The sequence below is a fragment of the Ovis canadensis genome, chromosome 22 (genome assembly GCF_042477335.2).
Source record: "Ovis canadensis isolate MfBH-ARS-UI-01 breed Bighorn chromosome 22, ARS-UI_OviCan_v2, whole genome shotgun sequence".
NCBI classification, from domain to species: domain Eukaryota; kingdom Metazoa; phylum Chordata; class Mammalia; order Artiodactyla; family Bovidae; genus Ovis; species Ovis canadensis.
In genome coordinates, this window is record NC_091266.1 from 31,272,409 (window position 1) to 31,289,556 (window position 17,148).

General features: G+C 40.6%; 1 protein-coding gene across 1 annotated transcript in view; it reads left to right on the plus strand.

The window, feature by feature from the left end:
* LOC138427948 (cytochrome P450 2C18-like) overlaps positions 1-17,148 on the plus strand; it is a 40,397-nt gene that overhangs the window by 13,722 nt on the left and 9,527 nt on the right. Inside the window, exons 5-7 of the mRNA XM_069568073.1 lie at positions 1,842-2,018; positions 6,300-6,441; positions 8,730-8,917. Coding sequence (XP_069424174.1) covers positions 1,842-2,018; positions 6,300-6,441; positions 8,730-8,917 — 507 coding nt within the window. The remainder of the gene's footprint in view (positions 1-1,841; positions 2,019-6,299; positions 6,442-8,729; positions 8,918-17,148) is intronic.

Consider the following 17,148-nt stretch of genomic DNA (forward strand, 5'->3'; position numbering starts at 1 on the left):
CCTGCGAGGCTCCTTCGTCCATGGGATTTCCCAGGCTTTTCCCAGTATCCTGGCTTTTCCTAGGGATTTCCCAGTATCTCAAGGATACTGTGGTGGGTTGCCATTTCCATCTCCAGGGGATCTTCCTGACCCAGGGATGGAACTTTTGCATTGGCAGGTGGGTTCTCTTACCACTGAGCCGCCTGGGAATCTCTTAGCCAGGTTATTTTCAACTTTGCCTTGGTCTTCGCTTGTTACTTGCACTCAGCCTAGAGATCAGCCAGAGGTGATAGCTTAGTCTCTTCTCAGGTCTTTTCTTAGCAGATGTCCTGCCCTGGGCATGTGTATAGCTTTCTAAATTCCTCAGTATACATGGGTGCTTTTGAATGTCCTAATTTCTTAAAGGCACTCCCTCCCCAGCTAGTCTTTCTGGAGTTTGGTGCTCTGTTGTGTACCTTAACTGTAACCTTTTGCTCCAGGCAACTGTGGGCTTTTCATTAATCTTGCCAGGTCTTTGAGACATCCGTACTGTGTTTCCACCCTAAGTTCCAAGTCAGATGAAACAAAAACAAGTGCCTGTCTCAGCGCCTCAGGCGGCCCCAGACAGGTCAGAACACAGATACACAGCTCTTTGTTAGTGAGGTCTGCTCTGGTACCACCAGAATGAGGAACCAGGCTCCCGTACCACAAGCTGCCCTTGTTAAGGCCACTGCCAAGGAAGGAGGTGGGACAAGGAGAAAAAACAATAACAGATCGTTTCTGCTGTTTTTAAGTTGTCTTATCTTTGATTCAACATTTATGTGATTGCTGTAAACCTTGGTGCTCTAGAGTTCTGACAAGTTGATTCTGATAGCTTTTGCTTAATTTTCTGACACTTTTTTTTTTGACATTTAGTATAGTTCATTGTTACACATGTGCCTCTTCCAGTAAATGAAAATTTTGTAAACCCTCTGACACTTTTTAAAAGCGGGATAGGCCTTTTGAGTTGTCTACGGCATCATTTTTGCTGATGTTATTCTAAGTGAATGTTCAAATGTAACAATCCTGCCTTAGTGTCATAAAGTAAACATCTGGGAGAGGTGGCTGTGCCTTTATTTTACAAAGAAAAGAAAAGCCTGAATATAAAGCTGGAATTCAAGACTCTTGCCTCCCTGGCCAGTGGTTTTTTCCACTACCCTACCAAAATCCAGTTTCCATAAACTACTTTGGTGACTGCCCAAAAGCATGCCCATAGCATTCAGTGAACGTCCAGGCCCTTACTGGAAGGTTTCCATCATGCACAGGCTTGTCCTCCAGTCACGCTTAGTGATTTCCTCATCACATTACTTAGCAGAAATATCCTACTTTAGGAAAAAAGAGAATATCTCTTTCAGAGAGGAAGAAAGTTTGTGAACAGAGATGCCACCGGGAATACTGACCAGGGCAGGGGTGTTTGATGCTTTAGTTGGTATCCTAGCTGACCAGGTGATTGGGCTTGGAATGATAAAACTTCCAAACTTCCTTAACCTCTGTCCTCATCTATAAAGTGTGCATCATAGTAATTCATGTTACTCTATATTTCAAGGTTGTAAAGTAGAATTAATTTAGAAAAAGAGAGAATTGACATAAAAATGCTTTAATAACACAAGGTTGTTGTATGAATATGGGAAATTACTGTCAACTTTTATCACCTGGTCAGAGTTTTCTCCCTTAAATACCTCTATCAGCATAAAGAATTATTTTATATGTATAATATAAAAAGCTCCCCCTGAAGATATAGACCATTTTTATTCACTTCAGTTTCTAACCAGGGGTTGGCATATGGTATATATGTCTTCAACATGTATTTTTAATTTAATAAATACATATTTTTAATCTTTAAGATCTGCAACAGTTTCCCTATTCTCATCGACTATTTCCCAGGGAGTCATAACAAAGTATTTAAAAATTTTGCTTATGTGAGAAGCTATGTTTTGGAGAAAGTAAAAGAACATCAAGCAACTCTGGACATTAACAATCCTCGGGACCTCATTGATTGTTTCCTGATCAAAATGGAACAGGTAAAATGTTGATGACAGATTGGTTATCTATTTGCCTGAAATTTTTTGTTCATTAACTTGTTCTGTACTTATTAGGGATGTTTAATGGTTAGAGAAGAAATGCTTGATTAGCCCTTTGGGTACTATTTGTGCATGGATCTGGATTGAGCATCATGGGAGATTTAAAATTGAATTGTTAAATAACGGATACATGGACCTTGTCTGTTGGGTACTAATAGGCTAGATGAGAAGAAAGAGAACACACATCTCAGGTGAAATGGAAGTGCAGACAAGTGAGAAATTAAAAATACTGAGCCATAACAGGAAGGTGGGTGTGATCATTTCACATAGCATGTGGGAGAGCGAGAAGGAAGGGTTTTGCCTGCTTGGGTTTCCTGTATGTCCTGAAGCTTGACGTATATCTTCAAATATTTACAATAAGTCATCGGGGAGGGAATTTCAGATTGGTAGAATGATGTCATGAGAGGTTCAGAGGTGTTTGTGGTAGAGACTAGGTGGATAGAAGAGAGAAGCCTTAACTGAGTGGAACCAAAAATAATTCTGGACGGATATAGAGTTGGAGGTTGGTGTCCTTCAAGTAAACGTGAACGTTGGCATGAAAAATATTGATTTTTATCAGGTAGATGTATGAACCAGGACAAGAGTAGAGTGCAAATAATTACTGGGGAAGATTATCCTGGGAGTTCTGTAGAATGACCGGTACAATGAGAATGGAGCTCAAGGACCAGCTATGAGACTTTTAATTTCTTTGGACTTTGGCTTGATGAAAGTCTGGAACATGGAAATGCTGAAGATTCTGAAATAAAATCAATCTGTCTATCTTGTCATATTATCAAAGATCTATAAATATTAGTTTTAGTTAGAAGAAAGGATGAGAGCCAAATTATAGGGACTGTCTGGGAAATCTCAGTAAAAAGATCAAATTTGTTATCTGAAAAGTTCAACTAGGGAAGGAAAAATTCAGATAGTAAATTTTAATAGTGAATATGATTAGTGGTAGGGTCAAGTTAGAAATTGTGTCAAGAGCAATATAGCTGCAAATTTGTGTAGGTGCAAAGCCATTCTTGAACTGGGGAAAGGCAGGATCCAGTAAAAGCTGTAAAAAGCCATGTAGAAACTAATTCTGGAGAAAGAAATGTCTTCATCTGAGGCCATCATTATTTTATTCAACCACTTTGTAGCACTGGGCAGAAATGAGAAAACAGTTAGTAGGCTAAAATGGCAAGGAGCCAAAGATGCTGATGAAGATGACATTTGAAGAATTGTTCATGGGTTTGAACTGGACTGCTCAAATCATGTGTTTCAAACAGAATGAAGGGAAGCACATGGAGTGGCTTAAAGAAACGGGAGGAAGGAAGAAGCAAATCTGCTCTCTGATTTCTCTGGTGCTTGGGCAATGATTTTTGTCTTTCTGGGGCCCAGTTGATTTGAGAATCTGATTAGGAGGAAGGAAACTGTCCTAGAAAGATGCACCTATATGAGTTCCTGATATTTTGCACATAATTTGAGGGATTCTCATTGTGCTATGAAGTCTCTCCACTAATCCTGGGTTAAGGAGGCTCTAAGATGTCTGGTATTCCATTTAACAGTGGCTGTTTCATCAGTGCTATGTTTAAAACCCTTATTGTTTCTCTGGACTTCACTGTCATATTTATTTTTTTATAGCATCTTTATTCAGTATAATCTATATACCATATCCCTCATGCATTCAGTATACAATTCAGTATTTTCACAGAATTGAACAACTGCCACCACAATCAATTTCTGAATATTTTTACGACCTTGAAAAGAAATCTTATATGCTTTTGGAGTCACCCTCATTCCTCCCCAATCTCCCCAGTTCTAGGTTTCACTAACCTATCTTCCATCTTTATAAGTTTGCTATTCTGGACATTTCATATTAATGGAGTTATACAATATGTGTCTTTTGTGTCTAGCTTCTTTCACTTAAAGCTTTCAGGGTTCATTGATAATGTAGCATACATCAGTACTTCATTCCTTTAAATGATTAATGTGTGGATATGCCACATTTTGTATATCTGTTGGTTGGTTGATGGACATTTTGGTTCCTTGTATTTTGGTTTTGATGAGTTTGTGGACATTTATGTACAAGTTTTATGTATGTGTGCATTTGTTAAGTTGCTTCAGTCATGTGCAACTCTTTGTGACCCTGTGGACTGTCCCCTGTCAGCTCCTCTGTCCATGGGATTCTCCAGGCAAGAATCCTGGAGTTGGTTGCCATGGCCTCCTCCAGGGGATCTTCCCCAACCAGGAACTGAACCCATATCTTTTACCCCTGCTGTAACAGCACGCAGACTCTTTACTACTGGCACCACCTGGGAAGCCCCACAAGTTTTGTATATACATATGTTTTAATTTCTCTTGGGTATATACCTAGTGATAGAATTGTTGGTGGGCTTCCCAAGTCACACAGTGGCAAGGAATCCACCTGGCAGTGCGAGAGAAACAGGAGATGAGAGTTCAATCCCTGGGTCAGGAAGATCCCCTGGAATAGGAAATGGCAATCTATTCCTGTATTCTTGCCTGGGAAGTTCAAAGGACAGAGGAGCCTGGTGGGCTGTAGTCCATGGAGTCACAAAGAGTTGAACACAACAGCACAGCACAGACAGATGATAACTTTATATTTAACCTTCGAAGGAGGTGTGGCAGATCAAAGTCTTAATACAAGAACTGAAGCTATAAAACTCTTAGAAGAAAACTTCCATATTCACCAGCAGTGTATGAAGCTTACAGTTTACTCACATGTTTGACAGTGCTTCTAATTATCTGTCTTTTTGATTCTAGCCATCCTAGTAGAATCTGATCCATTTTCACATGGATCATGTTGCATCTGTAGGTCAGTTTGGGAGTAATGCCATCTTAACTATTCTAAGTCTTTCAATAGATGAACATGGGATGTATTTCCATTTGTTTAGGTCTTCTTTAATTTCTTTCAGCAAGGTTTTGTATCGGCTAGTTTAGTTTTGATAGGCTATGTGTACATAACCATTGATTCTTCAAATTCACTTGAACAGATAGAAATAGCAATAATGATTTATAAGAACTCTACTCTCCTTCTTGGCCTCAGAGTAATTTTGAGTTGACAAACTTAGAAACTGTGTGAAATTGATGTTATCAATGGGGATAACTACTTTTATCTATCAGGTACAACTGTGATAGGGTTAAGTCTATCTTAATGGTGTTGGATTATATAATATTGGGCATGCCACAGGTCACTTGGGGATTATAAGAGCCTTATTAAATTAATGCTAGTTTAGAGGACTGGATAGAAAGAAATGACTATTTTTGGTATGTTCATGACCTCTGTAGTCAGTATTTCAGATTGTTCCATTCTTATTATCAATTTTGTGTCACATATATCCCTCCTCTAAACCCACCTTAGTTGTCGTTGTGAAGGGCTTTTACTCTCCCAACTTCCAATTTGTGAGAGCTTTATTCAGTCAATTCCTTATTCTGAGCATCTGCACTCATTTCCTCCACCAAGCTGCCTATTGCCTCACAGTAGTGACCGGCCCCATTTTGTCTTTGTATGTGGGATAAATAAACTCACTATTTCTTTAAACCACTGTTAACTTATTTTTATTGGTAGGCAAACACAACCTTAATTGATAGAAATGAGCAAATTAGAGCCATATCTTGAAAAATGTTATAAACCAGAATCAAGAGTTTGCAATTCTCTTTTCCTTTTAAACCATTTTATCTGGACTCTGACTAAAGACGCACGAAGAAGTTGAAAATGTTCAAAAGCTAACATAGCAGCACATCCTCGAATAGATTACAAAGAAAAAGAATGGATTCACAGAGACTCTTATGTTGGGAAGTCCAGGGCTAGCCATGAAGTGCATTGAACTTAAGTGCCTTCCATTTTCCTTCAGCATATTTAAGTATGTAGGTTTCATCTTCACGCTCAGATACTCATGTTTCAAAATGATGACCTACACCACTTATACGTCTGTATCTGTGTTTTGACTGTGAAGACAGAAAGAGAGAAACTGGCATCAGCAAGCTCTTTGGTAAGAAGTAGGTTGCTTGACCAGTGTACCTGAAAAAAAGGCTTGGAATGAAGTTTTTAGGCAAGCTAGGGATGAGGAGTAGGAAATCAAGACTGCATCAGCCCAGTCCACACACTTTGCCAGTGGCTGTAGTACTGCACTCGAGTGTCTAGGTTTGTTTAGCTTTCTAACAGTATGTGTTATTTTGGATTGATTTTAATTATTTATGCTGGCAAACTACCAGATAATTACATCAAATAACTTCTAGGAAAAGCACAATCAAGAGATGGAGTTTACTTTTGAAAACTTGATAGCATCTGTGTTTGATTTGTTTGGCGCTGGGACAGAGACAACAAGCACCACGCTGAGATATGGGCTCCTCCTGCTGCTGAAACACCCAGAGGTCACAGGTATGATAACATGGTGGGCAGGGTGAGTTTCGGGGAAGATATTGGGTCTTCTGTCTTATAATTCCTCTTAGAGAAGCTTTAGTTTTGAAATTTCTATGCCACCCACTATAAGCTGCCCAAATATTTAAAAAACAAAAAGGTGAAAGTAAGACAAGTATAGTAGGGAGGATTGCTGAGAAAAGTAGAGACAGTATGAGCAGTAGCAAAGGCAATGAAGCTATGGATTTCATCAATAAAAAATTCCGGTGAAGTATCTGGACTTCATGGGAAGGGATTTGCAGCAGGCACAACCAGCATAAATTGGGCTACAATGGACTGTTAGTTTTCTTAAGAAGTGGCCACTTTGAGTGGTAGATATGTTTTTACCTAAATCTTTCCTTGTTCTAAATATGCACCATTATAATGCTAGGGTAGGGAAGATGGGAGCTATATTGTCGAAGTATAGCAGAAATTCTAGAAATTTGGTGAGAAAGCCTGAGAAAATTTTCAGTCTGAGAAGTACTTTAAAAGGTTAGATTTAGAAAAAGATATATGCTATTTAGACAGAAAATGTACCCAAAGGCCACCTGATGCGAAGAGCTGACTCATTGGAAAAGACCGTGATGCTGGGAAAGATTGAGGGCAGGAGAGAAGGGGACGACAGAGGATGAGATGGTTGGACGGCATCACCGACTCAGTGGACATGGGTTTGGGTGAACTCCGGGAGTTGTTGATGGACAGGGAAGCCTGGCGTTCATGGGGTCACAAAGAGTCAGACACAACTGAACTGAACTGAACTGAACTGTACCTAAAATAATTTTTTTCCCTTTTTAAACATTAAATAAGATAGCATTTCAAGTTGCAAATAAATACACACACAATACATATACAGTTGCAAGCCATACATACATCAGTTACAGAATTTTATTTTTAAAACATCGTATATTATTTTGATATGAAAATAATACCTGATACCTGTTTTTCTTTCTGTGATTGTCGAGACCAGCTCAACAAGCAGGGTTTCTGAAAGCGTGATATGGTGAGAGAATGAGAAACGAGACACAAGAATTCATAGAAAAGCGAGGCTCAGGGGACCAACACCGCTCCAAGGTGAAGGTGCTGAAACTGAATCCAAGCCAGCTTTATTATACTTTCAGCCATGAATGAAAGAATATGTGGGGAGTTAAACTGTAACTCATGTGGCCTTCAGGGCCAAAGAACAAAATGATCATTAACCATTTAGGAATGAGGAAACAGTAATCAATAACAAATCAGTAACTGAGAGTAATATTTTAATCTATAGATTTTTCACCAGATATGTAAAACACCTGACTCTGAGACACCAGCTGAGAAACAGTCTGGGGTCGGTTTTCCGACCCCAGGATCATATCTTGTTTTCAAGATTATGAACTGTTCCCTCTGGACTTGTTCCAAGAGTCTCATGCCTTATAGCATCCAGTTTATCAATAATTATAAATTTCTTTTGTGGCCCTTGCCGGGGGCTGCTTTTCTTTTATTCTTCCAGTCTCCTACATGTGATGACAGAAATTTCTTGAGTTAATAATATACTGTTTGTGTCTAAAGTGTTTCATCATTTCTATTTTTTATTAATGATCCTCTATGCTGATATATGGGCTTTCCAGGTGGTGCTAGTGATAAAGAACCTGCCTGCCAATACAGAAGATGTAAGAGAGGCGGGTTCGATCCCTGTGTCCAGAAGAGCCCCTGAAGGAGGGCATAGCAACGCACCCCAGTATTCTTGCTGGGAGAATCCCATGGACAGAGGAACCTGGCGAGCTTCAGTTCATAGGGTTGCAAAGAGGTGGACGTGACTGAAATGACTTAGCACGCATGCATGCTAATATCTAGGCTTCCCTGGTGGCTCAGATGGTAAAGAATCTGCCTGCGATGCAGGAGGCAAGGGTCGGGAAGATCCCCCGGAGGAGGGCATGGCAATCCACTCCAGTATTCTTGCCTGGAGAATTCCATGGACAGAGGAGCCTGGTGGGCTACTAGTCCATAGGGTCAGGAAGAGCCAGACACGACTGAGCAACTAACACTTTTTTCACTTTTCATGCTAACATAGAGGTGTGCACAGATTTATCTCAAAGCCTAGCGTGTATGAGTGTCATTTGTACTTGTATTATGAAAACTCTCTAAGTCTAGGTGTACTTCTGGACATATAATTGATGTTTATAACGATGTTGGAACACCTTTACAGAGTTCTATGTCACCCTGATTTGGTATGAAATTGTGGCGTGGCATGTGTTTTCCTCTTTTTTCCAGTAGTCTTACTTGTGTCTTATCAGCTAAAGTCCAGGAAGAGATTGACCGTGTGATCGGCAGACATCGGAGCCCCTGCATGCAGGACAGAAGCCACATGCCATACATGGATGCTGTGGTGCACGAGATCCAGAGATACATTGACCTCGTCCCCACCAATCTGCCCCACGCGGTGACCCGTGACGTTAAATTCAGAAACTACCTTATCCCCAAGGTAAAATTGTTTCTCTTGCAGTGACCTCAACACTCTTGAAGTTCCCATATTCACAGTATGATTTCAGTCCTCAGGATGAGAGAATTGGAAAAATCATACATGTGGCAGCTTGATGGGTTTTGTGTTGTTTCCAATTTGTGGCTATAAATCTTTATGACAGCTCTCGATATCTGGCTAAGTCTCCCAAATTTGTTCTGCTTCTTTAATATTGTTTTGGCTACCCTTAGCTGTTTATATTTCCAGGTAAATTTTAGTATTCATTTTCAATTACCCAAAACATTCAGTGAGTTTTTTCATGGTAGTATCAAATCAATTTGGAAATTGACATCTTGACATGTTGATGCTTTCAATTCACAGATACAGTTAATTTGGGCTTTCTTTAATTTTTTTGATACTGTTTTGTTTTTAGTACAGTGACTTGCACATCTGTTATGTTTTTCTCAGATAAGAAATATTCTTGATCTTATTATACATTTTATAATTTTAAAATTGCTTTTTCCATTTTTTTGGTATATAGAAATATAATTGATTTTATTATCTTGATGCCCTTATATCTAGCAACCTTTCCAATTTCATATATCATTGTTAATAATTTGTTTGTAGATTTATTTGTAATATCTATATGCACCACAATTCTGCCATCTGGTTTAATATTTGTTTTATTCTTTATTTTCCAATTCTCATGGCTTTGATTTACTTTATTGCATTATCACACTGGCAGGATTTCAAGAATAATATTGAACAAGGTGGTGATAGTGGCTGTTGTTTTATTTACGATATCCTGAAAGAGGTGAGGGTTATATATCTCATCATCGAGAATGGTATTTTATGTACATTTTTGTCAATATTAAAAAAAACAGATTAGGGAAATACTTCCTAACCCTATTTTTGTGTGACTTGGGGGATAAACTTTATTTTTTATAGCAGTTTTAGGTTCACAGCAATTTTCAGCTGAAGATACAGTGATTTCCCATATACTTCCTGCCTCCACACATGCATTGCCTCACCCATTATCAATATCCTCTACCACACTGGTACACTTTTTACAATGGATGAGCCTATACTGACCATCATTAGCATCCAAAGTTCATCACTTACATCAGGGTTCACTCTTGTTGTACATTCTGTGAGTCTGAGCAAGAGTCTAATGATATGTATCCATCATTGTAGTATTATCTAGAGTAGTTTCACAGCTCTAAACATCCTCTGTACTCTGTTCATTCATCCCTCTCTCCCCTAAATCCTTGGCAACCATTTTATGCCCACTGATTAGGAACTCCCTATTTTCCCCTCTCCCTTGCTGTTCACAATCTAATTTTTTCCATAAATGTGTGTATAATTTGATCAAATGGATTCTCTGCATTTGTTTATATGGTATATATTTTGTTCCCACTATCTCTGTCTCTCTCATATATAAAAAGCTGAATTTAGTTTGCTACATTTTATTGAGGACATTTGTATTTTTATTTGTAAGAGGCTGGTCTATAATTATACTTTCTCAAAAAATTTTTGTCAGACTTCTGATATCAAGGTAATGCTGGCTTCATAAAATAAGTGGGAAATTTTCCATACTGTGGATATATTTTTATTACGTATATATAGTTCTTTTGGGTGTTCAGTTAGTTCTGCCTTTTCTGTGCCTAAAAAGTTTGGCTTAATCTCAGATATTATATAAGAAAAAAACACAGTATTAGGTGATGTTTATCTTCTCCCAGAAAGTGTTCATCTTTCCTCTGCTAGACAGAATTACATAACGCCTCCTATTTCAGAATTGTATATGTACACAGTCAAAAATTGACCGCAGATGCCAATTTGCCTTTCCAAGTTTCTTCCATCTGGAATCTGGAAACCAATTTTAATCAGCAGTTTTCCAGTGCTTTCTAACACGTGGTTTCTGTTTTTATTCAGACTTTCTAGTTGGCATCCTACAAGCTATTCTATTTTGAAGCCTGCATATGTTACTATTATACATAAAAATACGATAACTCAAAATTCTCCTTTGAGGAGAAAAGGGTTGTGAGTTTCTTAAGGTTGAAATTATTACTGCTGTCTTCTGGGAAAGACGGAATTCTGAATATCTGTGTGCTCCTTATGACAGCCACTAGCCACATGTACCCAGTGGATGCCTGAAATGTGGTTAATGCAACTGAGGAACTGAATTTTACATTTTATTTACTTTTGACTGGCTTTAAGTATAAGTAGCCATAGATCACGCAAGTCTACCATGTTAGAGCTCCTCTAAGTTTTTTTTTTCCCTCTTACATGGGTTTAGAAATCCCTCATCCTTAATTCTGCAACACTAAAAACCTGAAAAATTAAAAACAAACGTAAATTTAGTGCAATTTCATTTGGTGGTCAAAATGATACTGGAACTGAAGTGAATCTATTTTTATTCCTTATTTATGCCACTTTGTGTGAATCTTCATGTCCTACTGAAGACATTTGTATACTGTCGATAATACTAATCATGTTTACCTCAAAATGTTGCCAGAACTAAACCAGGTAATATATATATTTTAAAATATGAGCTAAAACTATGAGACATTTTCGTCTATCAGAGTGATGAAGTCAAAGGCTGAAAAAATCTATTACCAGTGAGGATAGTTGTAAACAAGTACTTTCAGGTGCCACTGGTAAGACTGTAAATAAGTACATCTTTTTTTCTTTTTTTGAAGGACATTTTGGCCATAATTATTAAAAAGTAAAATATATCTGATAATGCAAGAGTTATAATTCTTGGTATCTACTACAAATGCTTGTGAAGGAATATCAAAATGTATCCTTGCATCATTACTTGTAATAAAAAAAGTATTTTTAGCTACTAAATGTTCATTTTAAGTGTAATGGCACATTTATATTGTGTAGCATGGATACGGCAGATGTATATGTGTTGACAGGCTTCCCAGGTGGAGCTAGAGCTAAAGAACCCACCTGTCAGTACAGGAGTCATCAGAGACACAGGTTCGATCCCTGGCTTGGGAAGATCCCTTGGAGGAGAGCATGGCAATCCACTCCAGTGTTCTTTCCTGGAGAATCACATGGGCAGAGAAGCCTAGTGGGCTACTGTCCATAGGGTCACAGGGAGTCTGACATGACTGAAGCGACTTAGCAGCAGTAGAAGCATATGTGTTGACATTGGGCAATATCTAAATTATTTCATTATAGAAAAAAATCAAAATCTAGTGGATGTTTGTCATTGGGTAAAAAGAGAAGAAAGTGATAAGTAGCATAAATGTATATAGGATTATCTGCTGATATGCATAATATCTGTGAAAGCACATGTAACTAGTTGGTGGGAATGATTATTTTTGAAAAGTCTAAATGAGTTTGTGCAGCTAGATAGGAAGAAGACTTACTTTTTACCATGTGTGCTTTTTGTGACTTAACATCTTCTTCTAGTTTTCACTTGGGGTATAAGTTATGTAAAAGAAAAATTACCCTGTTAAGTATAGAGTCTAAAGAGTTTTGACCAATATGTGAGGTTATGTCACTATCACAAGTAAGATATAAACACATTTTCATCATCTTGAAACTTTCCCTTATTCTTCTTTTGCAACCAATCCGTTTCCTCCAATTTTAGCCCCTATAACTACTAACCTGTTTTTAGTCCTGTAGTTTTGCCTTTTCAAGAGTGCAATATAATGGAATGTGACGTAAGTGAAATAACTTATAATCAATATATGCCTTTATCTTTTTTATGTGGCAGAATGTTTGAGATTCATCTTTTTATTGCATATATTAGTTTATTCCTTTTCTATTGATGAGTAATCCATCATATAGAGTACCACAAATTGTCTATGCATTAACTGATTGATGAATATGTGGGTTGTTTCCAGTTTGGGGCTATTTGAATACAGGTACTATGAACATTTGCATACAGGTTTTTGTGTGGATCTAAGTTTTCATTTCTTTTAGGTAATACTGAAGGGTGAGAGTGTTGTTTAAATGTTTAACTTCATTTTTAAAAACCCATCAAACGGTTTTCTAATATGGCTGTGACATTTTACATTCCAAGTAGCAATATATGAGAGTTCCAGTTGCTGGGGGTACCCTTCACCACTTGCCTTTGTTAGTGTTCTTAAATTTTTTTTTAATTAATTCATTATCTTGTATTGATGGCTTCTGACTGTTTTTTTTTGTTTGTGGTATTCATTAGTATTCCTCCAGCCAGATCACCTGCTTTCTACCCCAAACAAAGCAATATGTTCTGAAAATCGTTTTGAGGCACTCTTCTTGGGTGGCGGTGGGAAAGGGAATTTTGGCAAGATCACCATTGATTGGTAGGGAAAAAAAATTAGAAACATATGAAACCAAGTACATGTCTCTCCCCATATATACACCTGTATATATGTCCACTCACATGGTCGGCCAAGCCAGCCCTTGGGGGCTTTGAACAATTATCTCAACGCTTCTTTACGTTTCCCTTGTGCTGAGAATGGGAAGGGGCGAAAGGGAGAGAGTTCAGATCTGTAAGTATTTTTAAACAAACATTTAAAGCATTGTTAGAAACTTTGGTGGAATTGATTGTCTGGCATGCTAATGCGCTGAAAGCGGTCCCAATTTTTCGTAGAAGGCCTTGTAGGCTTGCCTCAAAAGAAGGCTGACCCCACGAGGAAGGTGGGGCGGAGGCAGAGGTTAAAGGACCTGGCGCCGCACAGTGGAACCTCACGGCCTTCCTCTCGGCCTTCCTCTCGTTGGTACCGGTAGTCCCCGGGAGGAGAGTGACAGGCGAGGGGTGGAAGCCGCCTCGCGGCTGACACCGTGCGCTCTCCAACGCGCTTCGTTCCCTTGGGGTTGTTGGCCGTGCCGTGCTGTGCGAGGTGGTGCAACCTGTGGCAAGAGTCTCCTCTCCGAGGGCGCAGGGCACGTGGGGCGGCGCCGCCTGGACCAGGCAGAGAACTCGATTTTCTTGTCCCCCAGCCTGGCGTGACAGGCTGGCAGCGCTCACAGAACCCTAGCAGGTGGCACAGTTGTGCATCCCGCAGGGCTTGGGGCATGGGCGTGGAAAGGCTGCACTTGGGATGAGGAGGGATGAGGTCAGAGACTAAGCAAAGGCTCCTTCCCACACTGTTTTGTTGTTGTTCATGGCTTGCGTTGTGCGTGGCTAAGTGGCCGGGTCGCGGGCAAGTACCGGCCGCTGGTACTAAAAGGAAGGGACCTTGGTGTTGTTAGGGACCAAACGACGGGCTCTAGGACCTGAGTCATGTTTACCAGAAAGAGACAGGATATGCGCTCATCCTGCTTGGCCAATCATGTAAGGCCAGCTACTCCTGTAACTGAGACGAAGAACTGCCTGTATATAAGCTGCCATACTCCTTTGTCAGATTCCCTTGTGCGGGATGAGACTTGGGCCCTAGCGTGCTAGGAATAAACAAACTCCCTTCTTGCCTTTGCATTACTGTGGTGAACTTGCTCTCTCGGTCGGTTCGGAGATACGGGCTTGGTGCCTAACAGGTGTGCGGTCTGCGTGGCCTCTGACTTCCACGTCCTAACACTTGCTGATGCACCCTCTAAATTTTAGACACTTGTAATAGTTGTGTAGTGATACCACATTTTTCTTTTTACTTCTGTTTTTTCGGCGAATAGTGATATATTTTTTCATATATTGATTGGCCATTCATATTGTTATGCTCCGAGCCCGTATCTCCGAACCGACCGAGAGAGAGAGCAAGTCCACCACGGTAATGCAAGGGCAAGAAGGGAGTTTATCTCTAGCCCGCTAGGGCCCAAGTCTCATCCCACACAAGGGAATCCGACAAGAGCCCGGAACAAAGGAGTATGGTGGCTTATATACAGGCAGTTCTTTGTCTCAATTACAGGAGTAGCTGGCGTTACATGATTGGCCAGGCAGGATGAGCGCATATCCTGTCTCTTTCTGGTAAACATGACTCAGGTCCTAGAGCCCGTTGTTTGGTCCCTAACATTCGCCCCTGTCCTTAGATCATATAGAGGAATCTTCCTCTTGGTCCTGAGACACAGTTTGATATTGTTGTCAAAGCACAAACAGCTGTACTGTATTTATGTGTTTTTTTACAAAGGCTATAAGTCTATTGATAATACACGGGCCAAAGGTAAGCATCAGTAGAAGTATTAGCAGGGGTCCCAGCAAGGTGGAGATTAGGGTGTTCAACCAAGGGGATAGTTGAAACCAAGACTCAAACCATCTTTGTTGAGCCTCACTAACACTCTTTTTTTTTTTTTTTTTTTTAGGGCAGCACAGAGTCCCCCCTGTATCTCCCCACAGATCTTTTAGTTATGCCTGGGCGCACCCGGACATGCCCAGAATGCATGATTTCAGAGCTTGCTCCTCTTCCAGGGTACATTCACCACCAGCTTAAGGTCAAAGTATAAGTCTGGCCACCAAGTATTTGGTGGATGTATTGCGGTGGTGGAGTTAAGCATCTCACGTGTTAGTCTATTTTGCAGTTTTCAGGTGATTTTGACGGGTTGATGTGGGTTCACGCTGGCAGCTCCGGAGCAGAGTAACTGGGTCATCCACAAGACGGGCCAGCCGAGCTGTCCTGGTCCTGTTGGCGCCTTCAAAGCTTTAGCCTCAGGGGGTTGGACGGGTGCAGAGAGGCTTCCCATTTTTTTTTAGCGTCTTCCTGCTCTGCTGAAGCAGCTGGGCGTATGTGGTTGCAATGCACCCAAGGCCCGATATCATCGACCTTTAGGGCAGTTGGGGTGGTAAGAAGAACAACATAAGGACCCTTTCATTTGGGTTCTAGTGCCTTGGTTTGGTGCCTTTTGACCCATACCCAGTCTCCTGGGCCAATGTCATGTGAGGGAATAGTTCCCTTATTTTGACCCACAAGTATTTTCTGGAGCAGTTTTCAGACACGAGAGTGCACCTTGCTTAAGGCCATCAAGGCCTCTTGGAATTGTGCCAACGTGGGAGGCGGTAGTTTTTTCCCTTCAAATATTGGACATACAGGGGGAGGTCTCCCATACAGAATTTCAAATGGGGTCTGATTAAGTTGATAAGGAGTATTACGTGCACGGAAGAGGGTGAAGGGAAGGAGGGTCACCCAGTTCCCACCAGTCTCTATAGCCAATTTAGTTAAAGTTTCTTTTAGAGTCCGATTCATTCTTTCTACTTGCCCTGAGCTCTGTGGACTGTATTCACAATGTAACTTCTATTTAGTCCCCAGGGCTAGGGCAAGGCTCTGAACTATTTGACTCACAAAAGCAGGTCCATTATCAGAGCCGATGGTCACTGGCAGGCCAAACCTGGGAACTATTTCTTCTAAAATCTTTTTTGCCACTATCATCGCGGTTTCCCCCTTTGTAGGAAAAGCCTCCACCCACCCTGAGAAGGTATCCACCAACACTAACAAGCACCGGTAACCATATTTGCCTGGCCTTACCTCGGTGAAATCTATTTCCCAGTGTTGCCCTGGTCCTTTTCCCCGATACCTCAGTCCTGCATGTTGTCCTTTTCCTGGCCTCATCTGTTGACACACCTTACAAGCATGCACTATGTTCTTTACAGTTGTCTGGTGCCGGGGAAATCGCAGGCGCACAGTTTGAAAGAGCATCAGAGTCTTCTTTTCTCCCAGATGAGTAGACAAGTGTAAATGCTCACATAGTTGCCATCCCTACTGAGCAGGGAGTATCAAGTAGCTGTCTGAGTCTTGGTACCATCTATCTTTACCTTTTTGAAGGTTGGTGTGTTCTTGGATCCAAGCAAGGTCTGTGGATGAATACTCAGGGTTTGGGGGCAGAGTTTCCATACCTGGAGGTGGAAGTCTGATCGCCAACACAGGGGTGATGAAATCTTCATCAGCTACTTTTTGAGCTGCCAGGTCTGCGGCATGATTCCTTCGTGCCGTGGGGCTGTCACCCTTCTGATGTCCAGGTACGTGAACTATTGACACAGCCCGAGGCATCTGTACAGCCTCCAAAAGTCTACGGATTTCAGGCAAGTTTTTAATTTCTTTTCCTTTAGCTGTCAAAAACCCCCGTTCCTGATATATCGGGCCCTGGATGTGTACCGTGCCAAAAGCATAGCGACTGTCAGTGAAAATAGTTATTTTTTTCCTTTGGCTCTCTCTAATGCTTGAACCAGGGCAATTAACTCTGACTTTTGTGCTGAGGTATCCGGGGGAAGGGCCTCTGCTCATATCGTCTGTCCAGAGTCATCTACTACTGCGGCTCCCGCCCATCTCTGTCCATCTTTTACATAACTGCTGCCATCTGTGAACCATTTTAGCTCACTGTTATCCAGTGGA